This window comes from Falco peregrinus, chromosome 7, assembly GCF_023634155.1.
Source record: "Falco peregrinus isolate bFalPer1 chromosome 7, bFalPer1.pri, whole genome shotgun sequence".
NCBI lineage: Eukaryota > Metazoa > Chordata > Aves > Falconiformes > Falconidae > Falco > Falco peregrinus.
The window spans coordinates 54,872,915-54,900,304 of record NC_073727.1 but is presented as its reverse complement, the minus strand read 5'-3'; the positions used below and the strand labels follow the sequence as shown (position 1 = coordinate 54,900,304).

At 39.1% G+C, this 27,390-nt stretch overlaps 1 protein-coding gene across 3 annotated transcripts in view; it reads right to left on the bottom strand.

Moving 5' to 3' along the window:
* Positions 1 to 8,305: 8,305 nt before the first annotated feature.
* The window catches only part of ATAD2B (ATPase family AAA domain containing 2B), a 77,819-nt gene continuing 58,734 nt past the window's right edge, over positions 8,306 to 27,390 (bottom strand). For all 3 annotated transcript variants that reach the window (XM_055810089.1, XM_055810090.1, XM_027777473.2), the window contains exons 25-28: positions 16,076 to 16,774; positions 14,330 to 14,457; positions 13,055 to 13,183; positions 8,306 to 11,682 (exon numbers count right to left, since the gene is read on the bottom strand). In XM_055810089.1, the coding sequence (XP_055666064.1) occupies positions 11,641 to 11,682; positions 13,055 to 13,183; positions 14,330 to 14,457; positions 16,076 to 16,774 (998 nt within the window). In that variant the 3' untranslated portion in view covers positions 8,306 to 11,640. The remainder of the gene's footprint in view (positions 11,683 to 13,054; positions 13,184 to 14,329; positions 14,458 to 16,075; positions 16,775 to 27,390) is intronic.

The following is a 27,390-nucleotide window of genomic DNA, read 5'->3' as shown; positions in this document are numbered from 1 at the left end:
TTCAGCATCCAGATTGGATTAATTTTGTCATGACTGACCAAGAAACACTGCATGAACGGTGACTTCAGGTTTCGTCCCAGCCATGGATGCAAATGTGTTCATTCCATCCAGCTAGCTTCTCTTGCAAATCCAAAAATTTATTGCTAATACTTTAAATGCTCAGTAGCTTCCAAAGTACTTCCAGTCTCATTCTGGCAAAAATTCTTAGAAGTGATTTTGGATTTCATTCAGCAAGATTATTTCTTCTTTGTTTATTTTCCAAAACTTACTAAGAACAAAAGGGCTCGAGATAGTGTAGGAAACTATCTTGGAAAAAAACACTGATGAACAGCTTTTGTTTGGTTGGTTTTTAAATGAAAGTTAAGGTTTGTACTGCAACTGCTGCGATGTCTAAAAGATGAAAGCCACTTTTGCCCCATGGTCAAAATTCCTTCGTATCCAGAGCAGGAGCTTGCTGCCTCACTGGATACATCTTTCAGAGAGCAATTAAGTGCAGCCGTTCATCATTTCTCTGATGTTTCATTAGGGTGTCATCTGGTAGTTGTAAAACTGGATGTGGAACAAAGGCGAGCCAAATATAACTCGTCTCAAACACCACTGCAGCGGAACATTGCAGCTGGACCTGAGCAGTTAATAGCTGTTCGACGCATTAACAGTAAGAATCCAACATACATTGAAATTGTCTCCGGTTCTTACACAGTACATCTCTGCAAGTAGTTAAGAGCATGAACCGCAGTTTTTAAACATTTTAGTTTAGGCTTAGTGGCTCAGGCTGAACCGCCTGTGAAGATTCCTAAAAGCCTCACAGTTCAGTAGTACACAACCACGCTGCAGTAATCCAGACCAAGCGGAATGAGTTGCCAGCCTTTTCATCAGCGCTCCGCACAGATCTCTTACTCAGCACTAGTCAATAATACTTGGGAGGATGAACAAGACACAGGCTATTTGCTTTACTTGTATGTGGAAATTATTTTAGCTCCCCTCTGGGAAGTTGGCCGAGTGCTTTTGCCAAATGAATCATGTGCACATATCTGCCCAGAGATTTTTCTTCTTAAAAGCTTTAAGAAATTCAGGGGACCGGCTGGCTCAGCAGCTTGATAACGATAAAAATTTTTGTTGGCTGGTTTGCCTCCCCCCAGGCTCGCTGGGGAAGGAGAGCGCTCCCCAAACGGGGCTGTGGTCTGGTCAGCACCCACCCCTGGCAACTCGCACAAGTCGCCCACCTTTCTCCCACTGTGGCACCCAGTGGCAAACACGCCACGCTAATAAAACCTCAGTAACCCCGTCTTTTAATTAACTGCAGCTAGGTGTTCAGGCTGAGCTTAGCACAGTGCAACTGCAGTAAGATAATAAGGGCTTTGTTACACTCCAGCTTGCCCGCGGTGGAGTCCAGACAAACAAAATGCCAGGGCGAGCACCAGGGATGAGCCGGGAGGGGAGCCGCAGCCTGCACTCCTGCCCGGCTTCACCAGTGCCATTATGTTTCATCAGCAGAGGCAGCAAATGCACAAACTGCTTCAAGTACTGAGCCACCCGCCTGGCTTCCCATGAAGAATTGCTCCGAAAAAATGGGAACCGATCCCAAAGCTTTTGTCTGCCATCACGAAAGCAAGGGCAAGGGCTCAGAACCATCCTGCCTCCCCACCACCGGCTGGAACAGGTGACTAATATAACATAACGGGCTAAACCTACAAACAGCGTACGCAGTCACGTCCTGGCAGGCTGCAGCCTGCACCAGGTCCCTAGGAAGCCACTGACTCTGTAGCCACTCTGACATTTTAACAACTTGTCATGCTAATACAATCTTTTTAAATTGGATGAGACCCTTAAGCTCACCCCTTAATGGCTTCTTTCCCCCATTTCAAGTCAGCTCAAACACAGGAGCTGAAACGCGCTTTCGGCTGAGGTGGAGACGCCAGCACGTACAGAAAGGTAGCAGCAAGTTCCCATCGTTGGTGAGTGTTCTGGGTTGATAACTTTAGACTGCAGAAAAAGCCAGAAAGAAAACGGTCTGGAGGGAACCAGATGGATGTGTCTCAGGCACGGTGTTTCCATCACTCATTACATTAAGCCGGACAGCGACACCAGAACAGAAACACTGGTTTTCCTCCGAAAAGCCAATCTGTTTGAGGCATGATTAAACACGCTCTGAGGTTAGAATTCATGAAAGCCAGAGCTGCCATCACGGGCTACTTAGCCGAGCTGTGCGAGCATGACAAGCAGAGCAGCATGGTCTCCAGCTGCTGGAGTCTGGAAACAAAGTGCCAGACTACCTTGAAAAACTACTCTCCCTTTGCTAGCCACCGGGGGCTTTTTCTTTTGATAAAACACACTACTTACAGTAATTCCTGTTCAGCTAGCAGATTGCTTAAATTTTCCAATTTTCTTTATCTAAACAAATTCTACTTCAATTGGTAGCAGCTTTACAGACAGAATTAAAGGTTTGGGCTCATTTACTACCTGGGAGAAGGAAGCTCCGGTGCTGTCATCAAGCCAAATCTGCCTCTGAATTTTTCATTAGTGGTGGTCTACACAATGGAGGTTGAAAGGCTGCCTGCTGGTTTTAATTTCATCATCTGCTATTTCTGAACAGTGTTCTCTTTTCCTTCAGAGTTCCTATCCCCTATTGTCACACAGTAAGGTTCATACCAGCAAGAGCATCAAACCCTTTCACGACCTGTCCCGAGAACAGCGCTGCTAACCCAGGAGTTGTAACAGCTTGACAGGCAAGTTCAGCATGTAGCTGGTAAGCAACGAGCACAGAACTAGGAATTGTGATGGCAAGTGGGGCTAAGCTGAAGACCGTTTAAAGCCATGCCTTGTGCCACAGGGAACACACACACTTTATCCATCGGCCAGCGCTGGTGACCTTTTTGCACATTTTTGTGGCTAACGAACAGGCACCTAACTAAAGTCACCAGTGACAGTCCCACAGGAGCTTCAGCTTCCCGTCCCATTAAAAAAATCTGTTTAGAAAAATACTAGCCCTTACAGGTAGAAAGGAACCAGTTCCTCTCCACACCTTGGGAACCTGAACAAAGCAGTCCCTAATTTCTAATACAGCGTCCTTGTGCTGGTGGACAGCCTCGGAGGAAGGATCAGTGAATGGAACAGCAAAGGTGACACACCAAATGCTTGAAGTTTTAAGAATCTAACGAGCACTGTGTTGTACCAGGAACACTGTCCCTCCAACTCAGGTAAAAAGTCAGCTGTTGCAAAGCAAGCCTAAATTTCCAAGCCCACTGGAATTTCTCTAGCCACTCTGCTTCCATTAAAAGAGATAGTCTTTTAATAAATTATTTACTTTCCTCTCCAATGAGTGCAGTGCTCCGTTACTTGCTGACACCGAGTTCAATTCTACCTGCTTCAGTTTATGCTCAGCTTTTCTGCAAGCCGACTGTTTACGTACTGGAAATTATCAGTGCCACACAGAACCTTTCCAGGGAAAATGAAAAGTGGGAATGTGGGAAGGAGCGCTTGGGAATGGCTCGCATTTCCATCTTCTATTTGGCAAGAGGTATTCCCTATGGGGATTACAGTGTCCAGACCACATACTGCCTGGAGAGCACAGCCGACTTTCCCTAGTAGTTAAGGATTTTCAAATTCAAGAGGTAACCTAACACTCAACCACCTCCAGAAAACCCCGAAGTCTGGGCCTGCCGACATATTCATTTTTAATAACGCGTGGATATTTCAGAAGGTGTGCTGATAATGTGACAGTTATCAAAAGGGCAAGAGAAATGACTGGGTAATTACAGGGCATTCACCTGACATCAATCCCAAGTAAAAATGGAAAGATGGTATCTAACTAAACTGATCATGAATCAAAGAGAAAAGAATAAATACGATGATTTTCCAGAAAATTAGCTGTATCACACAAACCTGATCTCATCCTCTGACATTTGATTGATAAGGTAATAGACTTTCAACAGCATGTGACACAATACTTCAGCTTCCTCACCATACAGTATTCAGACAGCAAATATTCCACAGGCTAAAAACAGGCAGATTAGTTGAGGAATATCTAATCTGTACAAGTAATTCCCAGTCTGGTATTATCAGAGTATTTTCTAACGGGGGAATCCTCTTCTTCCAGAGTTCCTAAAGGAAAATATTGACGTAAATCACCAGTCACAGACCTGGGGAAGCAGAGATTAGCAGAGCAAAAGATAACAAGGACCAAGCAAGTCATACGTAGTGTGCTGGCTCTGGGGCCACTAAAACAAAACTGCTTTTCAGAAAGCTAAGGGGGGCCCTCGGAGAGGCTCCCAGGCGGAATGAGGAAGGCTGATATCCAGGAGGGAGAACAGCATCGTGAAAAGCCACAAGTCTGAGAAGAGTCAAGTAACAAGAGCTCCCAGCCCAATTGCAAGGCATGAAAAGACTAAATGTATCTTTAGATGTGCAAAAAGGGGGACAGTGAGTAGGTGATTTTTAGCTCTATATATTGCACTGGTGGGACCAATGCTGGAATATCACATCAATTTCCTCTGTGAACAAATGTTTTAGAAGATGTTGAAAAATTGACCTACTGCAGAAAAGAGCCACAAAATTGACTTAAAGGCTGGAGAAAATGCAGTGAAAGCCATAAAGAGCTCATTCTGCTCAGCAAAAAGAAGAATGAGTGGCCACTTGACCACAGTGCATTAGTATTTTCACGGGAGGAAAAAGAAAACTAAAAATCTATGTATGCAGAGTCTAGAACATCAAGAGAAGACAAGAAGCAGTGCCTGGAAGCAAAAGCCAGACCAAAGCAAACGAGGAATAAGGCACATATCCCTACCTGTGTGCTTAACCACTTGCCCAAAGCTCAGGGAGCAGGGTGGGTACAGGAACTGCAGATCAAGACCAGATGCCTTGAAAAGACTCTTAAAGCCATACAGAAGTTACCATACCCTGTGCACGCATGAGATTAAACCATACGTGCCACAGAATCGGATTCAACAAACCAGCGTTTCCTGCTGACATTATTCTCCGTGAATACACCCAAATTTTTGTGACAAATGGCTAAACACTCAAATCATCATTAGGTGTCAGTTAATCTCCATTCCCAAAATTTATTCTCATGTATTGAGAAGATTAACACTGTAAAATTTATGCTCAGCTTGTGCTTTCATGGCTGTCCTCTGAATCCCTCTGAATCTTATGAAAAGGAAGCTTTCTATTTTAAAAGCTTTCTGCCTTCTGGACATGCTTTAAATTTCAGAGCAAGACTCTGAAGCACTCTAACCCCAAAATAAAGGCTAGACATGAATTTTAAACCACTTACATCTCCAGTGCCTCATGAAAACGTAGTCTTGCATGCTTCTATTTCTGATGCTTAAAATGTCTACATGAAACAGCAATTTATTACTAAACTGATGTTAATAGTCACACGACACATGTGACTATACATGTTACATTTCCTTTATCTCACTATAACCTTTCGTAATGTCAGAGAATGCAGCCAGCATCACTTAAAAATCAGAATTATGTTCATTTGAAACCTATAATAGATTGGCAATTTGTCCTTCCCCATCACCGAAATCTGGTAATGCTGTTCTTCCAGGTAACCTCCACGTACACGAGGAATTCTACAAGGTGTAATCAAGTCAGCAAGAGAACACAAGGCCTTTACAACAGAACTAGGGCTGGGGTTTTGGGGATGACAAATAGTTCCTTAACTAAACCAAGATCGTTTTCTTTTCCTTCTACAGCTGAAAGACTCAGTTCCTTAACAAATTAATTTAGTCTAAATCTAACATACTTTCTAGGATGAATCAGCCTTTTATTTTGGTCTCCGCTTTACTACACTTTGCTGAGTAAATACTCAAAGGGAGCCCCTTTTGAAACTTCCCCAAGCCTTTCCCTCCTCCCAAAAGTCCCAAAGCTGACAGGTCATCTTCTACAGACTCCTCCTTCCATGCAGCCACAGTCAAACATCTCTGGGTTACAGCACAATTCACATCTTACATTGATACAAAGGGATTTTCATCAGGATGTAATTCATCTCTAGAGGAAAAAACCAGGATGAGAAATGGTGTGAGCATTCCCAGCAGCCATCCAGTCTCAGGAACCTGTACATTTCTCATGCAGAATCTGCCAAACTCCTGATTGCTGAAAGACTGAAGTAAACAAAACACGGAGAGAAGTCCGCGGCAGAAGAACCAACTCCACATCTGCAATATGCCAAGGCATCCAAAGTGTTGCAGCACTGATGCCCCAAACGCAGAGCCTGAACAACCACCTCCTCTGCTCTCAACTCAAAACCAGCAGTGTTCTAACACACCTTAACTCCACATAACCATTTGCACCTGCAACTTGAAAGCAGCTTTATTCCAAATCAGCATCCACCTATCGGCAAACTTTAATGCAGACAGCCAGGTTTACACTAATGTTCCACTACAAGCGGTGAAGCCATTTTTAAATCTTAACAGCTTCTCATATCTTTAAAGGAAAAGGATTTTTCCTACCATTAAAGCAAGGCTCAATATAACATAACTCAAATGCATTCCTGAAACAAATGGAATTTAGTAGCAATCACAGCCATTTGCTGGCAGTGGGTTCAACTGAAATATACTCCCTATGCGAACGATCACACTGTAAAAAAATTACTCATCTAACGAATGGAATGAGGCTGAATTAATTAGTGCTAAAGTTTATAATCCCTCCTTTTTACATAACAGTTACATGACCACAAGCGATGCATTAAGCAGGGGGGGGGGAGCGGAATGAAGTGTTTGGCTTCATTAATCAGTTCATGAGTTTACTGATTTAGCCTGCAGAATTAATTCACATGCTGTGCTAACTTAAATCCCCATATATTACAAGTCCAAGTCCTGCCCAAGATACAGAACAAAAGTATCTCATTTTTAATTTATTTAAATAAATTAGCTAAGGAGCTTAAATGAGGAAACAGGTGATGTGCAGCACTGCAAATTTAAGGGAATACAAGAAATTACATTTCAAAACTACTTTCAAGGCAGACATCAGCAGCAGAAGGGTGAACACTTGACAAATGAGTGTTGCTCAAGCTTTTACTAAGGCTTTATTAACAACACATGATGCAACTCAACTCTTCCTCACTAATTCACACTTTTGAAGCACCACTCAAAGTTCACTAAGAGTTTTTACTAGAATGCTTTTGTCAATGCCCCCCAAAAAAGCAGAGTTTTGTCCCTTCAGACCAATTATTTTTAAAGCCACTGTCAGAAACTGGCCCTGAAACTGTTCTCTCTGTTGAGATGGCCATCACCACCCCTGGAAGACTAGAACAGATACACAAGACCTCATACCCTTCTTTGTTCACAGACTGTAAACGCCTCGGATGGTGCCGAACGTGGTGTTGGTATCTGCAAGGCTCTGATTCAGATCAAAACAACACATCTGACCATGCTGATATAAAATTAGCCTAGGCTCTCACTGATCAACTTCATTATTATATTTATATAATAATTTCTATAAGGGATATTGTATTTCCTACCTAATTGTGCTTTCAAAGCTACATCTAGGAGTGGAATTGGAGTCAGACAATAAGTTACTACTACCCTCTCCCTCAACTAGCCCTTTGACCAGGAGCCCTATAATTTAAGGTACACCAAAAGGAAAAGAGGAAAATGAGCAGGTGTGTTGTATGTCCTACACCTTAAGAGAAGCCACCGAACAGCTTCTCGTATATAATGTGGCACAGTGTATATCACACACCATTTGTCAGCTCCAGATAAACTGCCAATGAGTAAGATGTGGGTTGATTCTTCACTTGGATATTTATCCTCTGGCAGCTTGCTCTCCTATGCAGGAATTAATGGGGGGAAGATGGACGGACTAAAGGAACCCCTAGATACAGTAGAAGTTAATCTTAAAAAAAAAAAAAAAAAACACAACAGAAAAACAAAAAGCCCACACAACAGAAAAGGCAAGAGTAACTTTGATAAACAGGAAGAAAGAGAGTTTCCTTTAAAAACCTCTCACGAGAAACTCTGGTATCACTTGGATGCTGATATACTAGAAGCACTCCTGGTGGTACTCTGCAACCGAACAAAATATTTTCTAAGCACAGAGCATAACTTCATAACAATCGTGTTATTCATTCACCAACATGCAATACTAATTTCACTTCTTCAGTCAAGATTAATAATAGTTTTTTTTCTTTAATGGACAAACACTGAAAGCATAAGTTACGTATTAAACTGCTCAAAGTAACTAAACAGCAGGATCCCAGAGTAACACATCTGAACTGCTAAATCAAGGAGGTCTAGTAAGAACAAGACTGATACCAGCTAGGAGGCAGCATTTCTTTTAAATACATTTTTGAAGGAGCTAAAGCTGTGTTTTCTTGTCATCTTTATTCAAGTATTTCACAGCAGTTATATTACAAATTACAGTAAAATGTTCAAAATTTCCAGAAGTTCAAAAAAAATTAAATAACTTACTTCAAACTAACATAAAATGAAGTCAAAATGCAAAACATCAATTTAAACACAGTTCTGAATAAAACTATAGAATCCAAAATAAACCATAATTGATGAAGGGAGTCTACTTAATCCACAAAGTAGACACACGTTAATGAAACCAAACAGGACGCCCCAATGTCTAAATAACCCAATGTCCAAGATATAAAAGATGCAAGTACAAGCCCAAATTCAAGCTTATGTTATGATTACAAAATAAAATAAAAACAAAATAATTGACCATCAGCTGCAGGACCTGCCATTCAGGAGACTGAAGGTAAAACCAGAGCTGACCCACCAACATAATTACAAAACAAAACAAAACAAAAAAAAGGAAGACAAGATATTACAAAAACCAGTAATCCTATAAATACATTGGCATATGAGGAAATCAAGTAACAATACAGAGGACACAAAACAAAACAAAAAAATTAATCACAGGTGAGATTCAAACTTGCAAATACAATTAACTCCATAGCCATCAACTTTACCCAAGCGCAACTCTATTATCTCCAAGCCAGCCCCACCAGCCCCCCAAGAAACCTCCTTCCTTCTGGCTGGTCACACCTCACTGACCCCAGCACCAGGACTCACACAGGAGTTGATCTGCAACTTTCACAACAAGAAACAAGGAAAAGAGGTCAATTTGTACAAACTCTTGCCAGTGCTAAGTGGCAAAATAATTAAAAACATACAAAGAGTAAACAAGTTTAGACCACATGGATAGATTAACAGCGGTTTTAACTCTATAACCACCAGACATCCGTAAAGGAAAACAAAAACTGATGTGTGGTTATTTGGGCTAGGAAGGCAAGTATATCATTTTAGGTAAGCTGTCCACTAACACATCTGATATCAGCTACTCTTCTCTAAAACGACATGGCAGCTCCTCAATTAGTAAAATTGCCTCTTAACAATTTTTCCCAATCAACAACTGACAGTAAAAATTTTCCTTTAGAAACCTGACCTTTTAGAACCATTTTTAATGCTAGGCATTAGCTTAAACTTGCTTTTCACACTCACTGGTGACTAAAATTCTCAACTGTTTTAAGTCATATAAATTTTTTATCTTCTTAAAAATGTATGCAGTTTTATCTTCCACAAGTGCTGCTGTTACTTGAACAAAAACTTCTTTGAGTAAGTGAAACTGGAATAAATATTTTTAAAAAATTCTGCAGCAAGAACCTGAGACTTGCAAAAACCCCTTTTATCAGAAACTTGCTACAAAAAATCTGCTACATTTTATTTAATCAAATCTTAAAGTTTGTAACAATTTCCATCAAAATACAAAATGCTGTTAATGTACCAGACACAAAAATATCTCAAACAGGTATGATGCTAATAAATACTAAATGAAACATGGAAAAAAATCCCATAATCAAATCTGAGATCAAAGTATCTCATTTAAGATGTGTTTTCTGCTTGTTTTTGTTGTTTTTAATCGCACTTTCCCACCTAAAAAATACAGTGTTTCTGCATGGGTTGCATTTAGAAGGTGTAACTAGATGCACGTGAACACTTAAAACCTTTTTCTGCCATCAGCTATAAAGAAGAACAGTGGCATTCGGGGGAGAAAAAGATCTAAGATAGAATTATGTTTAACCACAATATACAAAGCACTTTGGATTACTGCAGTAGCCCAAGGCCCACGTTTTGTTTCTCTGCAGCACTACACTACTATTAGCCATAGAGGTGGAGACAATTACCTTAGCTTCAGTTCGTCAACGGGAGCAGAGTGATTACAGTCCTCAATAAACACTGTTGGTAACTAAAATACAAAAAGCTGAGGTAGCTCAGTATCTCTGCAGTAGTCTGTTTTCTCTAATTAAAAACTAATCACACCGTGTTGCATATTTCTGGAAAGACACTTCCGCAGCGATATAGGGACAGTCACAATGAATGGTGAACGACGGTAACACCAGCCAAGTTCTCGAAAACACTTTCCACGTACATTGGAAATAAATCAGCCCAGGTGATGTTTAAATACCGAGCTTGTGATAGACCATGTTTTTCGTGGCACTGCCTAGACTGTTCTCCCCAGTTGCCACACAGGAAAGGTTTTGAACTACACGATTCAGACCCAGAGAACTTTGGTCCAAACAGATCAATTCAAAAGGCTGCCCCTCCAATCCCCCCAACACTAGCAATGCTTTGCATGTACTGAGATGTTAAGCCTAGTTTAAGCTTTATGGTCAAGTGAGCTTGGGCTCCAGGACTCTGACCGACTACAGTGTCTTCTTGCCTGCACTGCACAGTCCAAGCTATGTATTATAAGCACAGAACTTCAGAAAGAAGCCTGCCAGTGTCAAACTTGGTTTTCTTAAAGAACTCAAAATGGAAAACAAGGAGAGGGTGGGAAAATGCTTCATTTTTAGCAACACAGAAGAGTTTCACTGTGTAACTTGTTTCTAAAACAAATATATACCAATGAAAAAGGAATATCACCATTTTGGTAAAGTATGTGGCTTTTCCAGTGTGTCTTAGTTTAGTTCTGTAGAGTAAGACAGGCATTATAGAACCATAATACTGGTTGCCATCCAATGAAGAGAATATAACTCATCCTTTTGGAGATCTTCGTTCTGAAGACAGCTTTCTAACATTGCCATTTGCTATAATCCAAACCAATTGATTAGCCTTATCTTTCTCAATTGACTGAAAGGCACATTAAAGGCAGTTCTAGAGAGCCTCATCTTCAAATTACTGTACATCAGTTACTCAAGATTCCTACCACAATGCATCATTGCCTTCTTTAGAACAGATTTTTTTTTTGTCCGTTACCCCAGAGAAAATTGGGAGAAAAAAAAAAATTAAAAAAAGGTTGCCTGTTGAAAAATATTCGACTTAGATCTGCTCTTTCCAGTCCTCTTGTATGTGTTGGTCTGCACTTTGCCTGAAGTTTCCCCAAAGATAATGCTTGTAGAGTGAACAAGAGCAGAAATGAGAACAGTTTCTGTAGCACCAAAAATCTCCAAGCTGTGGCATTGTATTCTTTATTTATATCAGATACAACTATATGAAGTTCCGTTTGGTTCTTGTAGGCTGGTTGGTTTCAGGTACCTGAGACAATAGCACCAAATTCAACAGAAAGAAAAACAGAGAGCACTTAAGACCAAGGCTCTGCACATACTTGGTGCAAATGGAAACTGAATGGCTCAGAGGACTGCTCTCCCGTGAGCAGTGTGAGAGGATAAACCCACCCATCTTGACAAGTTCACAGGAATGTTTCAAACACATGAACTGTTCTTTCCATCTCCTGCAAGAGACACAGAGCATCAATTATACATAAATATACAGAGATGGAAATAAAGTTACATTACATAAAAAAAAATAGTCCAGTAAATATGATTATCTGATCAAATAATTAATAGGAAAAGACACATCTCTGTTGATTAGCTGCTATCTGCTAGCAAAATATGGTAATAGAAGAAACTAATTAAAGTATAAATGCAGAAAAGCATTCCACTATGGCAGTCCGTAAGAAAAATTGAAGTGTATTAGGGTCACTTACATAATTAATGTACTCAATATGCATTAAGAAACCATTGCAACGGCATACTGCATGAATGCAAGTCTTAATGCACACTTATGCTATCGGTGACCCAGCTGTAAACGCATACCTGCACAGTTTGGAGAATCAAAGCAAAGATCAGTCTCTACATACTCCTGCTGGATGAATGTCTTTTTAATCTACCTAACATTTGGCAAAGCCTTTCAACATATTTTTAGGTGAAGATGGCAGAGGAATAGCATGAAAATGGTTTGAAAAGTGTGTAGCAGGAACTCTACAATATCCCATGCTAAGGCCTTTCCAGGTTTTGTTGTAAAATATTCATGGAGAAAAATCTTTAATGTTCAGGGATCCAACTGGAAGCTAGCAATTGTCCTTTTATCAGCAGGATTGGTTATCAGCTGAATCAGCAAGCTGATCCAAACCCTTCTACGGCTAGAACCATGGCACTGGAGGGAACGCATCTCCAGAGTTATGACCAGCCCGCTGGTGAAATGACCAACTCACTGCCGATGCAGACAGGCCTTTCACAGCAAACACTTCACAGGCAAAGGGTGACAGCAAAGCAAACAACTGGCTTACATCCTGCTGTACTGGACTTTCTCCCAGGGGTAATACCCATCTAGAGAAAGTTTGCAAACTTTTAAGGTCTTGTACAAAAGCCACAATCAGGCGACTGCATGGAGCAGAGGTACATTATGGGGGGTCTGGCCCACTTACACAAATGCACAACAAAGGGCAACTGCAGCAACGTTTATGGCTCGGCATGGCCATAAAGCAGCCACTTTACGTCCACTGTTACTCATACCACAAGCGTGGAAACTGCTTCTATTCCTTTTTTACTCTGTGAGCATGTACTTCTCCATGCTGCTGTATGGTCTCCTCTTTTTCCTCCATTCTTTTAGGTTAAATTCTTAGTCCTTTTCTGAGGAAAGTATTATTAGGAACAACCTCTGCTTTTTAAGTCTATGCTAAAATTTTTCAGTTTATAGATACTTTCCTCAAAGTCAATTTGAACCTTTTGCCTCCTAGTACAACAACAGACTGATAAGCTTAGTTCTTGAAAAAAAAGTCTCAAAAATTCAGATAAAGACCAAAAGAAACTGTACAACATCACCTCTATAAGTTGTGATTTGTCATAGTCTCTACGATGCCTGTAGATGCACTGGCTGAGGAGCGAATACAATCTTTCAAGTTGGTCAACAGTCAGGTTGTCACTTTTTTTAACCACCAAATCAAGCAGTTTCTGTTGGAACAACAAAGGGTGAAGTTAGGAGGGGTTTTACAATTACTTTATCTTTCTTTTTTTTTAAGGACAAATTAGAAATGCAATCTTCTTCTAAAGCCCTATTTTGGAGGGATACAAGCAAACAAAATGAACCACACCTGCGTATCAGTAAGGCTACTGCTTCCATGTAGACATAAAAAGGACTCTGTTTCTTTTCACTTCGCTGCTTATACCCACTCTTTCTTTTCTTGTCTCAGACTTTATGCTCAATATAGCTGGCACAATGTTTGTTCTGTTTGTATGATACTTCATGCTATTTCACCTTGGTCAATAATTATGACAAAGCAAACCATAAACCCCACTTTGATAGCTAAACCAGGCTTGCATTGGCATGAAATTGTAAGCAGTACCAAATAGAAACACATTTGGAATTCCACAAATGTTGAAAAATGATACAATAAAAGAAGGGAGGGGGACACAACACATCTAAAACTGCTCACAGACAAAAGCTGAAAATACGTATTTTATTTAGTAGCAGAAAGTAAAATCTAAGAAATTTTTTCCCCTCTCATAACACTTCTATTGTTTCCAAAGAGATTATCATCTGTACTCTACAGCAAATAGGATCTAAATTTCACAGTAATGTCAAGCTAATTTCAACAACATAAGACAGCAAATTTTGTTGCAACTTTGCTTAAAAAGAGACAAAACTGAAAAGAAAATTAACTAGCAGGGGTTCAGTCTATGATGCCAAAACATCAGCACAAATTCCAATTTGCTTTCCAATCCACTAACAGTTCTCTCCACCAAGTATTCATACACGGGAAAAGATTATGTTAACTCCTAATTACTAGGCCCCCGGCAGTTCCTCAGTAACTGGCATGTCCAATTAACACATATGAGTATCTGCAAAAATTGCAATTAAAATAGTGGACTGCTGTGCCACCACTGGATTTGTAAAGGTAGTAACGATGGTACAGTAAGGATTCAGTTGTTTTATTAACTCTTCATCCAAAAAACACCAATCGACAAATCATCTTCAAAAGTTACTGCTGTCATGCAGTTTGCAGTCAAAAATACAAAAATAAAGGAAATGTTCAGAACAGAGAAAGGACTTTGTCATGAGGTCTGTTAACAGTTGAATTTATTTTTCAGTTCCATTACCTTTAGTCTGTCATGGTCAACAATTACAGAGGGTAAGGGATCAGATGGTTCCTCTGGGACCTGCTCCAAACTTGAGGTCTTTGACTGTTCTATAGCAACTTTTCGTGTTTTCTTGCTTCTGCATATACCTGTAATTTGAAAAACAACTGTCAGCACTGTCACTCTCCCAAAATTAACAGCTTGATTTTCCCCTCTGGCTTGATTTTGCTTTTCTGGTTTGTGGGTTTTTTTGGAACCAAGCAAGCATGACTGTAGCACTGCACATTATTCATCAGCTTTGCAGAATTCTGAATGTTTACAGGTGCACAAAATCACAGTTCAGTAAACACACATGAAACTGGTCATCTTTAAAACTGAACTCCTATGACCCAACAGAAAATTGAATGTCATGGTTTTCCCACTGTATCATTTGTACTTAACAACATCAAATTAATCAGCTTCTAAGGGGAAGTTCCGATATTAAGCTAAGACTCAAAAACCTTAAGTGAATCAAATCCTCATTTTTCCCTCCAACACATCCCTTGTCTTCATCACCACAGTAATTCTAATATCTGCTCTGCTCCTGAAACTTCATACTTTTGTAACACATTTGTTTTCTTCCACCTCTGTATTAAAACTGCCATCCAATCCTATTGTGGAGAACAAAGTATTTTTACATCTCCTGATTCTCTCCCTACACTCATTCACTATTTTACTCCTCCTCAACTACTTAAAATGCCTTTTTTTCTGAGGACCCCCATTATTATTACCATCCTTAATGTACATGAATTTCAACTACTGAATTTAGAAATATAAAGGCTCTTAATGTACATCATACTCTTCTAATATTTTAGGACCTTTCTTCTACTATTCTCCTTACCCTCAGAGAAAATATGTATGTACAAACACAGACAGCATGTACATAGTGATATTCTCGTAATTTAGATCTCTCATTAAAGCTCATTTACTTTGTAAATCTCAGCGCTAACTTTTGAAGTAAAGATTTCATTCTTTAGGTAATTCTGAAAAGCTAATTAAAAAGGCAATCATGCATAAGGCTTTTATTTCTCTTCCCTGAGGAAACTGTGTCTCTTGTCTTCAAAGGACGTGGCCCCTTCTTTTATGCCCTAGCAGGATTTCCCTTCTCCTTCTCTTATCTTTTTGCTGCACTGTTACTGTGTTGACTGTAACTCCAAAGCCAGATACCTTCTCCAATAGATAAACAACAGTTTATCTGGCTTTTGCTATGAGTTAAACTGCTTTAACTTCTGCTACAAGCAAATGTTTTTAAAGGAATACATTCTGTATTTCTATGGGTTTTCATCCAACATCAATGATAATATTATCATAAATCTCTAATAAAACAAGTCAAAAATATATCAAACAAATCAGATAGAAAATGCAGCCCAAAACATTTATCATATATTTATCTGCACTGATGATTTATTTTTTTTAATTTGTAATCACTGTTTAACTCTTATCTCAGTATTTACGTTTCCCACAATGCCTACAAAAAAAATAAAAAGAACAGTGTAAGTATGGAAATACACTTACTTGCCTAAGGTAACATTACAGCAACTCAAGTGTGGACTTCTAATTTATCTAAGCAGAATTAAAAGTTGAAAGCATACTAAAAGTTTCAAGTAAACAGACAGCAGTTCATAAAATATTACAGTATAATTTTAACATAAGATAGTACAGTTAAAAATATACACATATGAACTTGGACACTAAGGTTAGGACAGGAACACTGAAAACAAGCTATACCTTCTTTATCTGCTTCAGCATCTTTAGTTTCAATGTCTGTGCTCTGTAGTGTTTTTTCATTATTGCTGCAATGTGGTAACTCAGCTTTCACTAAATCAGCCCCTTGACTTTCACTGGTGGAAACTTCCATTTTCTCCTTTGGCTGATCTTCAGATGAAGGTTTTTGCTTGTTACTAGACCCATCGCTGTTGCCACAGGGTGAAACAGCACCAACTGACTCCATTTTACCATTATGACATGCTGAAACACGTATACCTTCCGAGCTGTGTACAGATGTCTCTCCATTCACACAGTCCCTTTTCGATGTGGAGTCCTTCCGTACTTCCTTTTCAGCACTCAGGGTAACGCTGTTGGTTATTAAAAGAGATTCATTTGAACTCTCTTCTTCTGTGGATGCAAAGTTGTTTTCCTTTCCCGATGTCCCATTGTTGAGCCTCTGCTCTGGATCTATATCCGTAATATCACAAGAGGATTCATCATTTGTCATGGAGAGATCTCCTGTTTCCTCCCCATTCTCCTCTATGCAGTCAGTGCTCATCTCTAGCTCTCCATTTTCCAGCAATTTACTGTCCTCTCCATGATTTTCATCATCAGCAAACTTTGCATCATCTTCATCTTTCTTTAAATTAATGACCTTCCTCTTCTTAATAATGCCTTTGCCCCACTGTGAGCGCCGTCTTGATCTTCTCCTCATTCGAACTGAATTATAATGAAAAAAAAACTTTTAGATGCACGGGTACCCCCTCAGACCAGGGCATTAGAATATGCTGTAGTGCGTGAGGCAATCAAATGTGCTCACTTTTCAAGGAAAAAGCAAGCTGTCTGTCGATTTCAATGTGAGCAAATTACAGATACCAAGGGCTTTTAGAAGTATAAGGAGCAAACACTCAGTTGTGTACACAATTCCAACTCTGAACTATGGAAACAAGGAAGACTTGCTAGCTTTCCCTCCTTAATATATGTTATACATACCCATTCGTAGGTAAAACAACAAAAGAAAACAGCTAGGCAGCGATGTAGAAATCAGTCATTCTCACTTGGGTAATGCAGACTCTAAGGACAGTTATTCTCATTTTCCCTTTTTAGAACCTCAGTGATTTGAAATGATTATACAATGAAACAAATAGAAGTGAAATCCATGGATTCATAGAATAATACAGGTTAAAAAGGATATCAGGAAGCCTCTAGTCCAACCTACTACTCAGAACAGGGTGAGCTATGAGGGCAGACCTGGTTGCTCAGGGCTTTATCCAGCAATGGACTGACAACTTCCATGGACGCAGACCGCACTACCTTCACGGGCATCCTGTACCGATGCATAATTCTCACAATATTTTGCCCTACATCCAGTCAACACCTCTCCTTTCAATTTACGCCCACTGTCAACCCAAAGATACCGTCACTGTTTAAATCAGCTGAATGTCCTCAACCTTTCATTCATTCCCACCTTTGTACTGAAGTTCACTGCATTGACCAAATGTAGTTTTAAAAAAGAAGGATCTTTGTTTTAGACCCAGAGCATTTAGCAACCCTGTCTACAGCAAGACTTCACAAACATCTACATTTCAGCAATGTCTGTCAGCAGAAGGGGAAGCATAGGTGCTTAAACTAGCCTCATCACCAATGCTTCTCCTCCATATTATGCAACTCAACTTGAAGCAACATGGGCATGTGATCCTTTTTTCATTACTTCTTCATTTTTCCCATTTCTAATCTGTACTTTCTGTGCCTTTGAAAACATCACATAATAAACCTTTTTTCCAGAAAGGGCTTTTTGTTTTTTACTAACCTCTTTGCAGCGAGATACAACTAAAGCACCAATCTAAAAGAGATTTTGAGGCACATTTGCAATACGATTGACAAATACAGAAGGAAGACCATTCAAACCTAGCACTACTGTACTAACAAGACACAGCTCCGAAGACTAAGAAAGAGACTGGGAAAAAACTGAAACTTCTACATTCAAATTCAAGTAATGATGCAGACTGCTCATATTTTGGTGCAAAATTGCTGAAGTTGTGGCCAAGTGTTTATAACTGAAAAACCACAGCCAATAGTTACCAGAAATTAACAAACTTTCTTCCATTTCAAAATGAACTTCTATGTCGAGCACCTCCATAAAGGTCTTGGTATTTGTAGGTTGCTTTGATTTATGGGGTATTAAGTCTTAGACCTGCGTCTGCCAACCTCGTACTGAATTACAAAGATCTTACTTTGAAGACAGAAGCACTATGCAGGTACAAGTGTTGAGAATCAATGCACAGAAGCTCAGAGAAATACAGTTGTACTTCTGAATCTCCTCCCCATGAGTGACATATGTAAACAGGTAGTTTAACCACTACACTGGGAATAAATCTTAACCTTTTAGCTTTAAAGCTACCTAAAAAATACAATCACATTGCAATAAAAACATAGTAGCACTTGGAATGTATATTTATTGTTACAAATAATCCCTATGGAGAGCTGTAAGATTTGAGGAAAAAAAACCCCTTTCTCCAGCTATTTTGTAGATTTGATAGCGGCTTCTACAGTCAGCATCACTGTTTTATTGATGAGAAACTACAGTGTATTCACGTAGCTTTTCAGGAGCTTGTGTAATCTTTCCCCAGATTGTGCAAAATACGTTCATTAACAATGGAAGCAGCAAATCTAAAACTGAACAGGGAGATGTAAACTTACAGACAAAAAAAAAAAAATCCTCTATTAGTCAATGGGTTTGGCCTCAGGTCAACTCCAAAAATGGGTAAATAAAACACAGAAGGGGAGTAAGAGTCTTTTCAAGGAAATCTAGTATGTCCTAAAGCGTATAAATTAATAAGGAAGTTGACATTTTTAAAGATACACTGATTTTTGCTTTTTTAGGCCGACTTTGCTGTAAGAGTCAGATATAACCTCAAATGTACCTGACATTTATTATATTAACGACTTGTACTTCAAATATGCCCCTTTTACTAGTGCATCCCTTCTGTCCACCCTGTGAGCTCTACTTGGGATGACAACTCACAATTTGCCTAAACAGACAGGTACATTCCTAAAATTCCTAAGTGTGGGAGAAATTACATTAAAGTAAAATGTAATTAACCCTTGTATTACACATTTTATTAAAATTCAAGTCTTCCTAAACAACAGTCAGCAAGCCCAGCCCACTCTCTCTCTCTCATGCAGTACTACTCAAACATACGTTGTGCATGTTGGTTTTAATTAGGACAAAGCAACCAGTAAAAGTGCCACATAAGATGTCCTCCCAGGAATTCTGAGGTTTACGCTGCATGAAAACCAGTTAATGCAGGAAATTTTTCAGCTACCTGATCAAAGTATGCACACAAACCAGAGCTTTGGTTGAAAAATTGCTATTATAAAACTGGTGTTATGTCACAATATTGAAAACAATTTGATACTACCAACCAACTTGTAAGATTTCAGAAAGAACAGCATTTCATTGCCAGATACTGCAGAACACACCATCCTAGCACTTAATAATATCTGTACTGACAAAAGCAGTAATATAGCTGCTTTGGGTTTTCACCCATGTTTAGCCAATAGAACTCAGTCAATGCTGAAGTTTTTCCCTCCCAGACTCTTACCAGTTCTTATTTCAAGGCAGTACCATCACCACCTGAGCCACCCAGACCTGTAACCAACAGGTGACCAACACTTTGAAAATCCTGATCCTTTCTGTCCCTGTACTTCTAAGAATCAGCTTTTCTTCCCCTGTCATTCAAATAAAAGTTTTCCTGCTTCCAACCCCTTCCATACTGACCACCGAAGCCTTTTCTCCTCAGGCTTTCCTAAACGCACCTAAATCTCTCATTTGAATTTATTTAACACAAAACTGCCCACATCGTTCTCATGACATCAGTGATCTTCTCAGTCCCCTACCTATCTTTGAGGCCATTCACCAGTGTTTACCTTTTTGATCATATCAAAAGTGGAATTAGTCCTCACATTTAAACTGCCCCTTCAAAAATGACATCTTATTGTTTCCACCTAGGCTGCATCGCCCTCTGCAAAGGAATGTCTTTTGGGATAAGAGAAGAAATTTTGGTTCCAGATCCTTAGGACCCACAACCTCATTACATAGATTTCTTTTTTATACAGACAGCCAAGCCTCTAGGAAGAGTAAAACGTTGAGCAAGGAATACATTTAAAATCAAAACCCACCACCAGTCTGTCTTTCTGTCCTGCCCACCTACCCCAGTAAAGCTAAAGGAGCAGTACAAGTAGGAGGAGTGTTTAATGGAGCAGGGAACCATGCAGCCAAATGTAGACATCAACACCAAATTTCATCATTTAGATTGATTACCTTTATATTTACTGGAAGGAAAAAGTCACTACTGCAAGAGTTACATGGACCTGAAAGGCTGTCATATGAGGCAGGAAAATTTAAAAATTATCTCTGAATCCCACAACACAGCTGAATACAATTCAAGAAGGATGAAGGAGCTACCACAGGATAAAATGAATACAAAACTAAAGGGCTAATGGGCAGGAACTAATGGGGTAATGGAAATAAAAAATGCTAAAAAAAATAAATTAAACCTGGGGTCTCCTCTTCCACACCTTAACACCGATGTTTTATCAGACTGTAAACTATTAAGTGCAGAATCCCACACTTCTTATTTTATAGTCAGTATGATTCATGACACATTAGTTTTCAGTCAGTAACAGAACGGGACAGATATTTACAGAAGAAAAAATACCGAGTTAACTCTGTTAAAAAAATTAACAGAGTAACACCTTTTCAATTATTCCTTTTAAAACTACTCATCTGAAATCTACCCACTGATACCCAGTCCTTTGGTAGGATTTATGCCAGAGGCAGTTGAAATACTATTGTCAGAGGAATCCTGCTTTATAGAACTGAGTTTCTGTAACTCAAACTATTATAACACCAATTATTCACACATGAATACATTCACTTGCTTTCTGAATTGCTGAATTCTTCTCTCTATAATCTTCACATAACCTCTACAGATTTGCCAAGGGGACCCTCACTTCAGCTCTAGCTTCTTTCTGGTTTGCTTTTTTGTAAATCGTTACTCCAAATTTTTAATGACAACAAACAGCTGTTTGACCACACGTCACACAACATTTCACTTGGGTACACATGAACTTGGTATCAAAAACAAACTTTCCCCACTTTTTTGTCTTCCCTAAGCTGCACAGTCTATGCAGACAGCATTTTTTAAAAGTGTAATGCAATACAATGTAATTAATCATAGAATACGAATTTACATTTAGTTAAACAGTGAGGTTTCTCAATTCTTCCCTTCCTATGTTGAGACACTTTTAAGAGTCAGCTGAAAGACCCTTAAACTTAAGGCAGATAGCATTTCCCCCACAGATGGCCTCCTATGATTAAAACATATATATATATATCTGTACTTCAGTAGTCCTCTAGGCATGCTCTAAGTGAAATGCAACCAGCAGCAGACTTTTGGAAGTTTGGAATTCTTGCCCACTGACAGGTTCTGCTCGGAGATTCTTGAGTCAGATACACCAAGCAATGACAGCATCTTCTGGTGAAATAAGCACCCTTCCCTAGGGGTGCACACCAACCCTGTCCAGAGCAGAGCACAGCCCTTGGATATTAAAGACAGTAATAGTCAAAAAAAGCCCAAAACAGTATGAACAAAAAACCTGCAAATCCTTCACATATTCCTGAAGTATTTCTGGAAGATCCAGAGGTAACTGTGACCCTTCTGTTTAGTATGGTCCCAGGAAAACAGATCTCAAGAACAACGTGAATGGTACACAAACTTCAGAGCCGAGGTATACACTGTTGCTGTCCCCCAAATCCCGTAGTACAGTGACAGAGCTGCGGACTATACAGAAATAAAGTTAAAAGTTGTAAAAGGAAGCAGCTGTAATTAGAAGATCCAAAGACTGTCAATCGTTAACAAGCAAGTCTGCTTGCCTAAATGTGGAAGAATAAAACTCTAATGAGAAGATGCAGCAGGCAGAGCAGATACGTTTCTCTTGAAACTTCTGTAGATTGACTACTACAGTACATCGCACGTAGTACAGGATCAGTGGAGGCTAACAAGTTCACTTCATGCTGCAGAAAAGAAGACCCTTACATGCCTCTGCACTGCTTAAAAGTCCATCGGAGAACATGAATCCTCTGTCATTAAATGATAAAACTCAAACCATCAAACAGTAGAGTCTCTGTTGTTACCTTTATTTCATGAAGAATTCCTGGGGATTAAAATCCAAAAGGAGATTCTCATGGCAAGCAAGATCACCATGGATCTAGATTTTGTGGCTGCAGTATCAAGAACCACTTGACGCAATGCACGTGTTTTAAGTTTTTCTTCCATGATCAAAACCCTAAACTTCTTTCTGATGTCTTATGTGCAAAGTAACTCAAAGCCTTGAGAAAGCACTTATTACCAGCAATTTATGCCCTCTAGTGCAGCATCCAGGGTATCTATGTATCTGCCACAGTAATTTAGCTGCTTCCAGTAGCTCCACGTTCCTTACCAAGGGGCACTGAGTAGTCCACTTGAAAGTCTCTGGAGTTTTAGTCACAAAGTCCCAAACTGCAGTCAGAGATAAGCAGCAAGAAAGAACAGAGCACAGCTCCACAATGGCTTAAAAAGCAAAATGAGGTGCCAGCTTCCACGAACAAAGCCATTTCTCCCTCCAAAGCCAGCTACAGCATTTCCACTACCTCATTTGTGCCGGCACTACTGTTCCTGCAGTAAAAGAGATAAGGGAACTAAATCCATCTGAAACGTTACAGGGTTTTTTCTGGGTTAATTTTCAACATCTTCATTTGAGCTTTCCAGCTCATGAATGATGGTGCTGGCACAAGGAAGATGGTGGGAATATGCTACCAGTGAAAAGGCAAGACAGCACCTTCAGTAGTAACCTGCAGTTTGACCAGCTTGAAGTGACTGTGGAAGTAACCCCTGAAAGACCCATCTTGTTCATCTAGACAAAAGGCATACAAGGCACAGACCTGACAAATACATTAAAAATACCGTATGCAACAACTTAACATATTTATGATCTTCATCAGCATACACAGTCATTTATGGTATGTAAACAAATACTTGGAAAAACCTGGACACTTCTATTCAACAAGGGGGAATCAAGTTCCATAAGAAGGAGATGAAGCATGTTTCCAAAAAAAAAATCTTGGTTGCAGCATCACCAGCATCTTCTCCCCCAGTCAACTGCTTTCCCCTACCATCCCCTATAATGTTCTCAACTCAACCTCTTCCCAATATTTACCACAAAACCCTCCCAGTACCTTCTGTTTCTCCCCACCCCAGCTGAACAGGACTCCAGATACGCTACATTTGAGGTGTGCATGCAATGCCTGGCCAAAGCAATGTTTTAACTGATCAGCTAACGAGGTCAGGCAGAACAGGTAACTACTATATTCAGTCTATAGCCTTTTCCTTCAGTAGATGCATAGATTTATCCAGGTACTAATTTTCACAAAACCTGCAGGAATCTAATCTTTCAGCCCTCAAGTTCTGTCAAATCTGTCTGAACCAAGCTAAATGATTCAGAAGTTATTAGGGGAGCAGAGATGGACAGAGAGCACAGGTATTTTCTTGGGAAATCAAGCTAAAAATATAATTTACATGAAACCAGAGTAATTATGTTAGTACATGACAAGACAGTCACATAGGAAAGTTAAAGAGAAAAATGAAATCAGAAGAGAAGAGACAATCAGATTAGTAGCACCTGTGGAGCTCATTTTTAGCCTTCCCACTTCTATAGAGCTGCTCATTTTCCCTCTGCTGAGTAGCTTTGTACAACAGCAACTATTACAGTTATATACAATCTTGGTACATTCAGATGGCTCTTAAGGACCACTGAATGCCACTTTCCCTGCTGCAAAAGAACCATGAACAAACACAAGGTTCTCCTGCAACTGCATAAGCAGGCTCCCATTCAATTAAAATTACATTCAACAGAGTTCACAGCATTTGTAACTGAAGTGAAGCAATGGGTAGAAGTCACAGAAAATCAACAACTTCTACAGAAAAAAACTTTGCACCAACTCTTTAAACGATTTAAAGCAAACATTGCCACAGCTTTCAAAAAGGAAGGAGGAGTAAGATATATCTAAAAGGTCTGAAAACTGTGTTTTATTATATCACATGTGCATACCAATTAGAGGGGGGAAAAGATATTTTAGAAGAACTCATTAAAAAAAAAAAACTCATTCTAAAAAGTCTCTCTTTTTACCATGTTTGTAAGAAAGATGGTGATAATGCTTTCAGGAAAAACTCCTCGTTAAGAGAGGCTGAGCAATCTTGCATTGCAAGGAGTTAGAAAAGAGATGAATAATAAGAGAATATTAATAAAGTCACTGATTAAGTAAATTGTAGGACCCTCTTTGCCCTCTGTCAGAGAAAAAAAAAGACATTTGATTAATTCAAGAGGCAGGTATTTAATAGCGATGAAAGAAAATCTCCCTGCCACTAGATATGACTGAGTCCAAAAGTTTGATGGGATCCCAAAAAAGAGCAGGCAGTCAGGATTCATCGCAACTCCCACAAATTCACTAAATGGCATTTCAATTAGAAGAATTACAAAGTCCATGGGTTTCAAAAAACTTAACCAACTCAGAATGAGCTAAGTTAGTATTTCTTTCAAAGTCAGGCACAAAAAAAAAGTAATTTTTCTCTCTCAAATGTTTGCAGCTTCCTTTTAAAGCATCTGGTTGAAGCCAGCATCAGATACAGGAAATCAAACTACTCTCATCAAGAATGCCAACTCCTACACTACCCAGAAGAAAATGATAAAAGAAGCGAAGAGACAGTTATCTCAGCTCTGGGTAAAGATGACCTCAAATTCCAGAAAATCATTTTTAATGGTGTTTGTCAACTTACAGTACATGCCTCTATCTCAAGTGAGAATTAATCGAAATCAAATCTGGAGAGCAGGAAGAGAAAAGAAAATAGTAGCAAGAGCAGGATTTGTGACAAAACATCAGCAGCTACTAGGATTTTAATGTTAGCATCTGGATGACTGTTAATATGCCAGTAACCAAATTCTGAATCCAAATTCAGATAGAAAAAGATATAAAATAGTTAAAATAACAAAAATCTTATGTCATCTGGTCTGCCATGTCCTTTGGTAAGGCATTACTGCAGTCATATGAATGCCTGAAGTACAGTGATCACTGACACCACTGTAGCAGAGAGATCAAAAAGAAAAGAGACTAAACAGGTAAAAACCAGACAATGACTGAGAATAAAACAGTTTCTGAGAAAGATTATAAATGAAAGACCTTGTGTTTCTAAAAATCTTTTTTTAAAATACTCCTGCCAAAACAAAACCTCCTTTCCATTATAAAGCAGAACCATAGTTTTGTATGATAGTAAAGACTGACATAGAGAAGGAAAAAAAACCCAGACACCCAACCCCAAAAGCACACAAAGTATCATTTATTTAGGAACCAGATTTTCTGCAGCAGTTTTTTATACCCTTGCTTGATCTCCATACAGTTCTTTCTATAGAGAGACCACTAATCACTTCAATTATTGGGAAAAGTTAACACTGTGTTTACTTCACATTTCACAAAATGAGTTTTCTATAAAACTTACATTTTAAATACTTCACATAACACAAGGTATTTTAGTTTTATTTGCTCTAAATGCCATTTTCACAGCTATCATATTTATCATACAGCATAAAAGACATCTTCTCTATGAAGAAAATATAAAATCTGCAGTCTATCACTACAATATATTATCATTAAATACTGCAAAACCCACTAAGAATGGAAAAACCAAATCTTCTCCACACAGTTTATTTGTATGTAACACTAAATGAAGCAACTGCAAGGTGGTAAAATAATATGCACCATACTCCATCTACTGGCAAAATGGAGCAGTAGGACAAAGTTTTACTATACAGCATCCCAATAATTGATGGGATGCTAATGTTTTATGCGCTAGCATGTATCCAAACCACTTAGCAACGAAGAATTTACCAGACACACTAAACTGCACATTGCTGGTAGTTTCCTTTTTCACACATGTACATACAAAGGTGGAACAAGACCCTTCTCATTGGTGCCCAGTGACAAGTAGTAATGGGCACACATTTAAATAGGAGACATTCAATTCAAAATCAAGAAAAATAAATTATTTTGAGTGGCCAAGCACTACAAGAGGTTTCCCAGGCATGTAATGGAGCCTCCATTCTTGCAGATATTCAAAACAATTGGACACAGCCTTGACTAACCAGGCCTGAGCAGGGGAGTTAGACTAGATGATCTCCTGAGGTTCCTTCCAACGACAGCCATTTTGTGATTCTACAATCCTACAAATACTTGTATCAGGCTTTTGACTTATGTCCCATTTTAAGTTCCCACCAGAACACTTCCACTTTTCTCAAAATACACAGTCAACATGGAAATATTTTAAATTATGTGACAAAACTCTCCCAAACAGATTTTCAGCAACTTCAAGTAATGTAATACTTCTAAAACTCATCTGTACTGTGATACTGCATCCACCACAGGTGTACCTTCAACCAGGGAGATGGAAGCTGCAGATTAACTCAGGAATGTGTATCACCAAGCCTTCAAACAGAACAACTATTTTGTGCCACATTTCTGATAGCCCAGCTGGTCTAATCAACATTAGAATCACATTAGAAAAATTAAATAAATCTCAAAGTAACAGGTAACTAAAAAATTAAAGTTTCACACAGAATACATAACCTCAGAAAACAAACCAACACACGATAATGTAACTCTCCTCCTCTATTATACCAGCCCTGAACAGTAAACAGTGCTTTAAACTGGGCAAGCTGCTGCACTGTCTGTAGTCCACTCTGTTTTTAGAGAAGACAGTAATTTCATTTAGGGTTCTCATATGAACTGACCTTTTTGCAGCTACTTTCTAAAATACTGTGTAACAGACCTACTAAAAAATTAATTTTTTCAGGAAAATTTTGTGATCGTTGATTTTTTCCTTTAGATTTATCTAAGGAAAACAAATCAATTGAAATTCAAATAGCAGAAAAAAGCAAGATTTTCAGAATTACTGACAAGTACATTTTTTTATCCTGTGTAATTAAAATAAGTGAATCATTGTCCTTGTTACTCTGCTTGTGTAATACGTTTTAGTCTTTAAAAAAATATTAGTTCTTAACCATAAAAAAAAATCCATTCTACCTCTAAAGTCATCTCTGTTCAGAATTCTCTTCTAAGCTTGTTTCTCCCATTTATGCAATCACAAACCACCATATAATTTGCTGCTGTCTGAGCTCCCCACAATCTGCTCAGTTCTGCTCTCACCTTACTCTAGCTCCTTCCTCCAAACACCCTTTTAAGACTG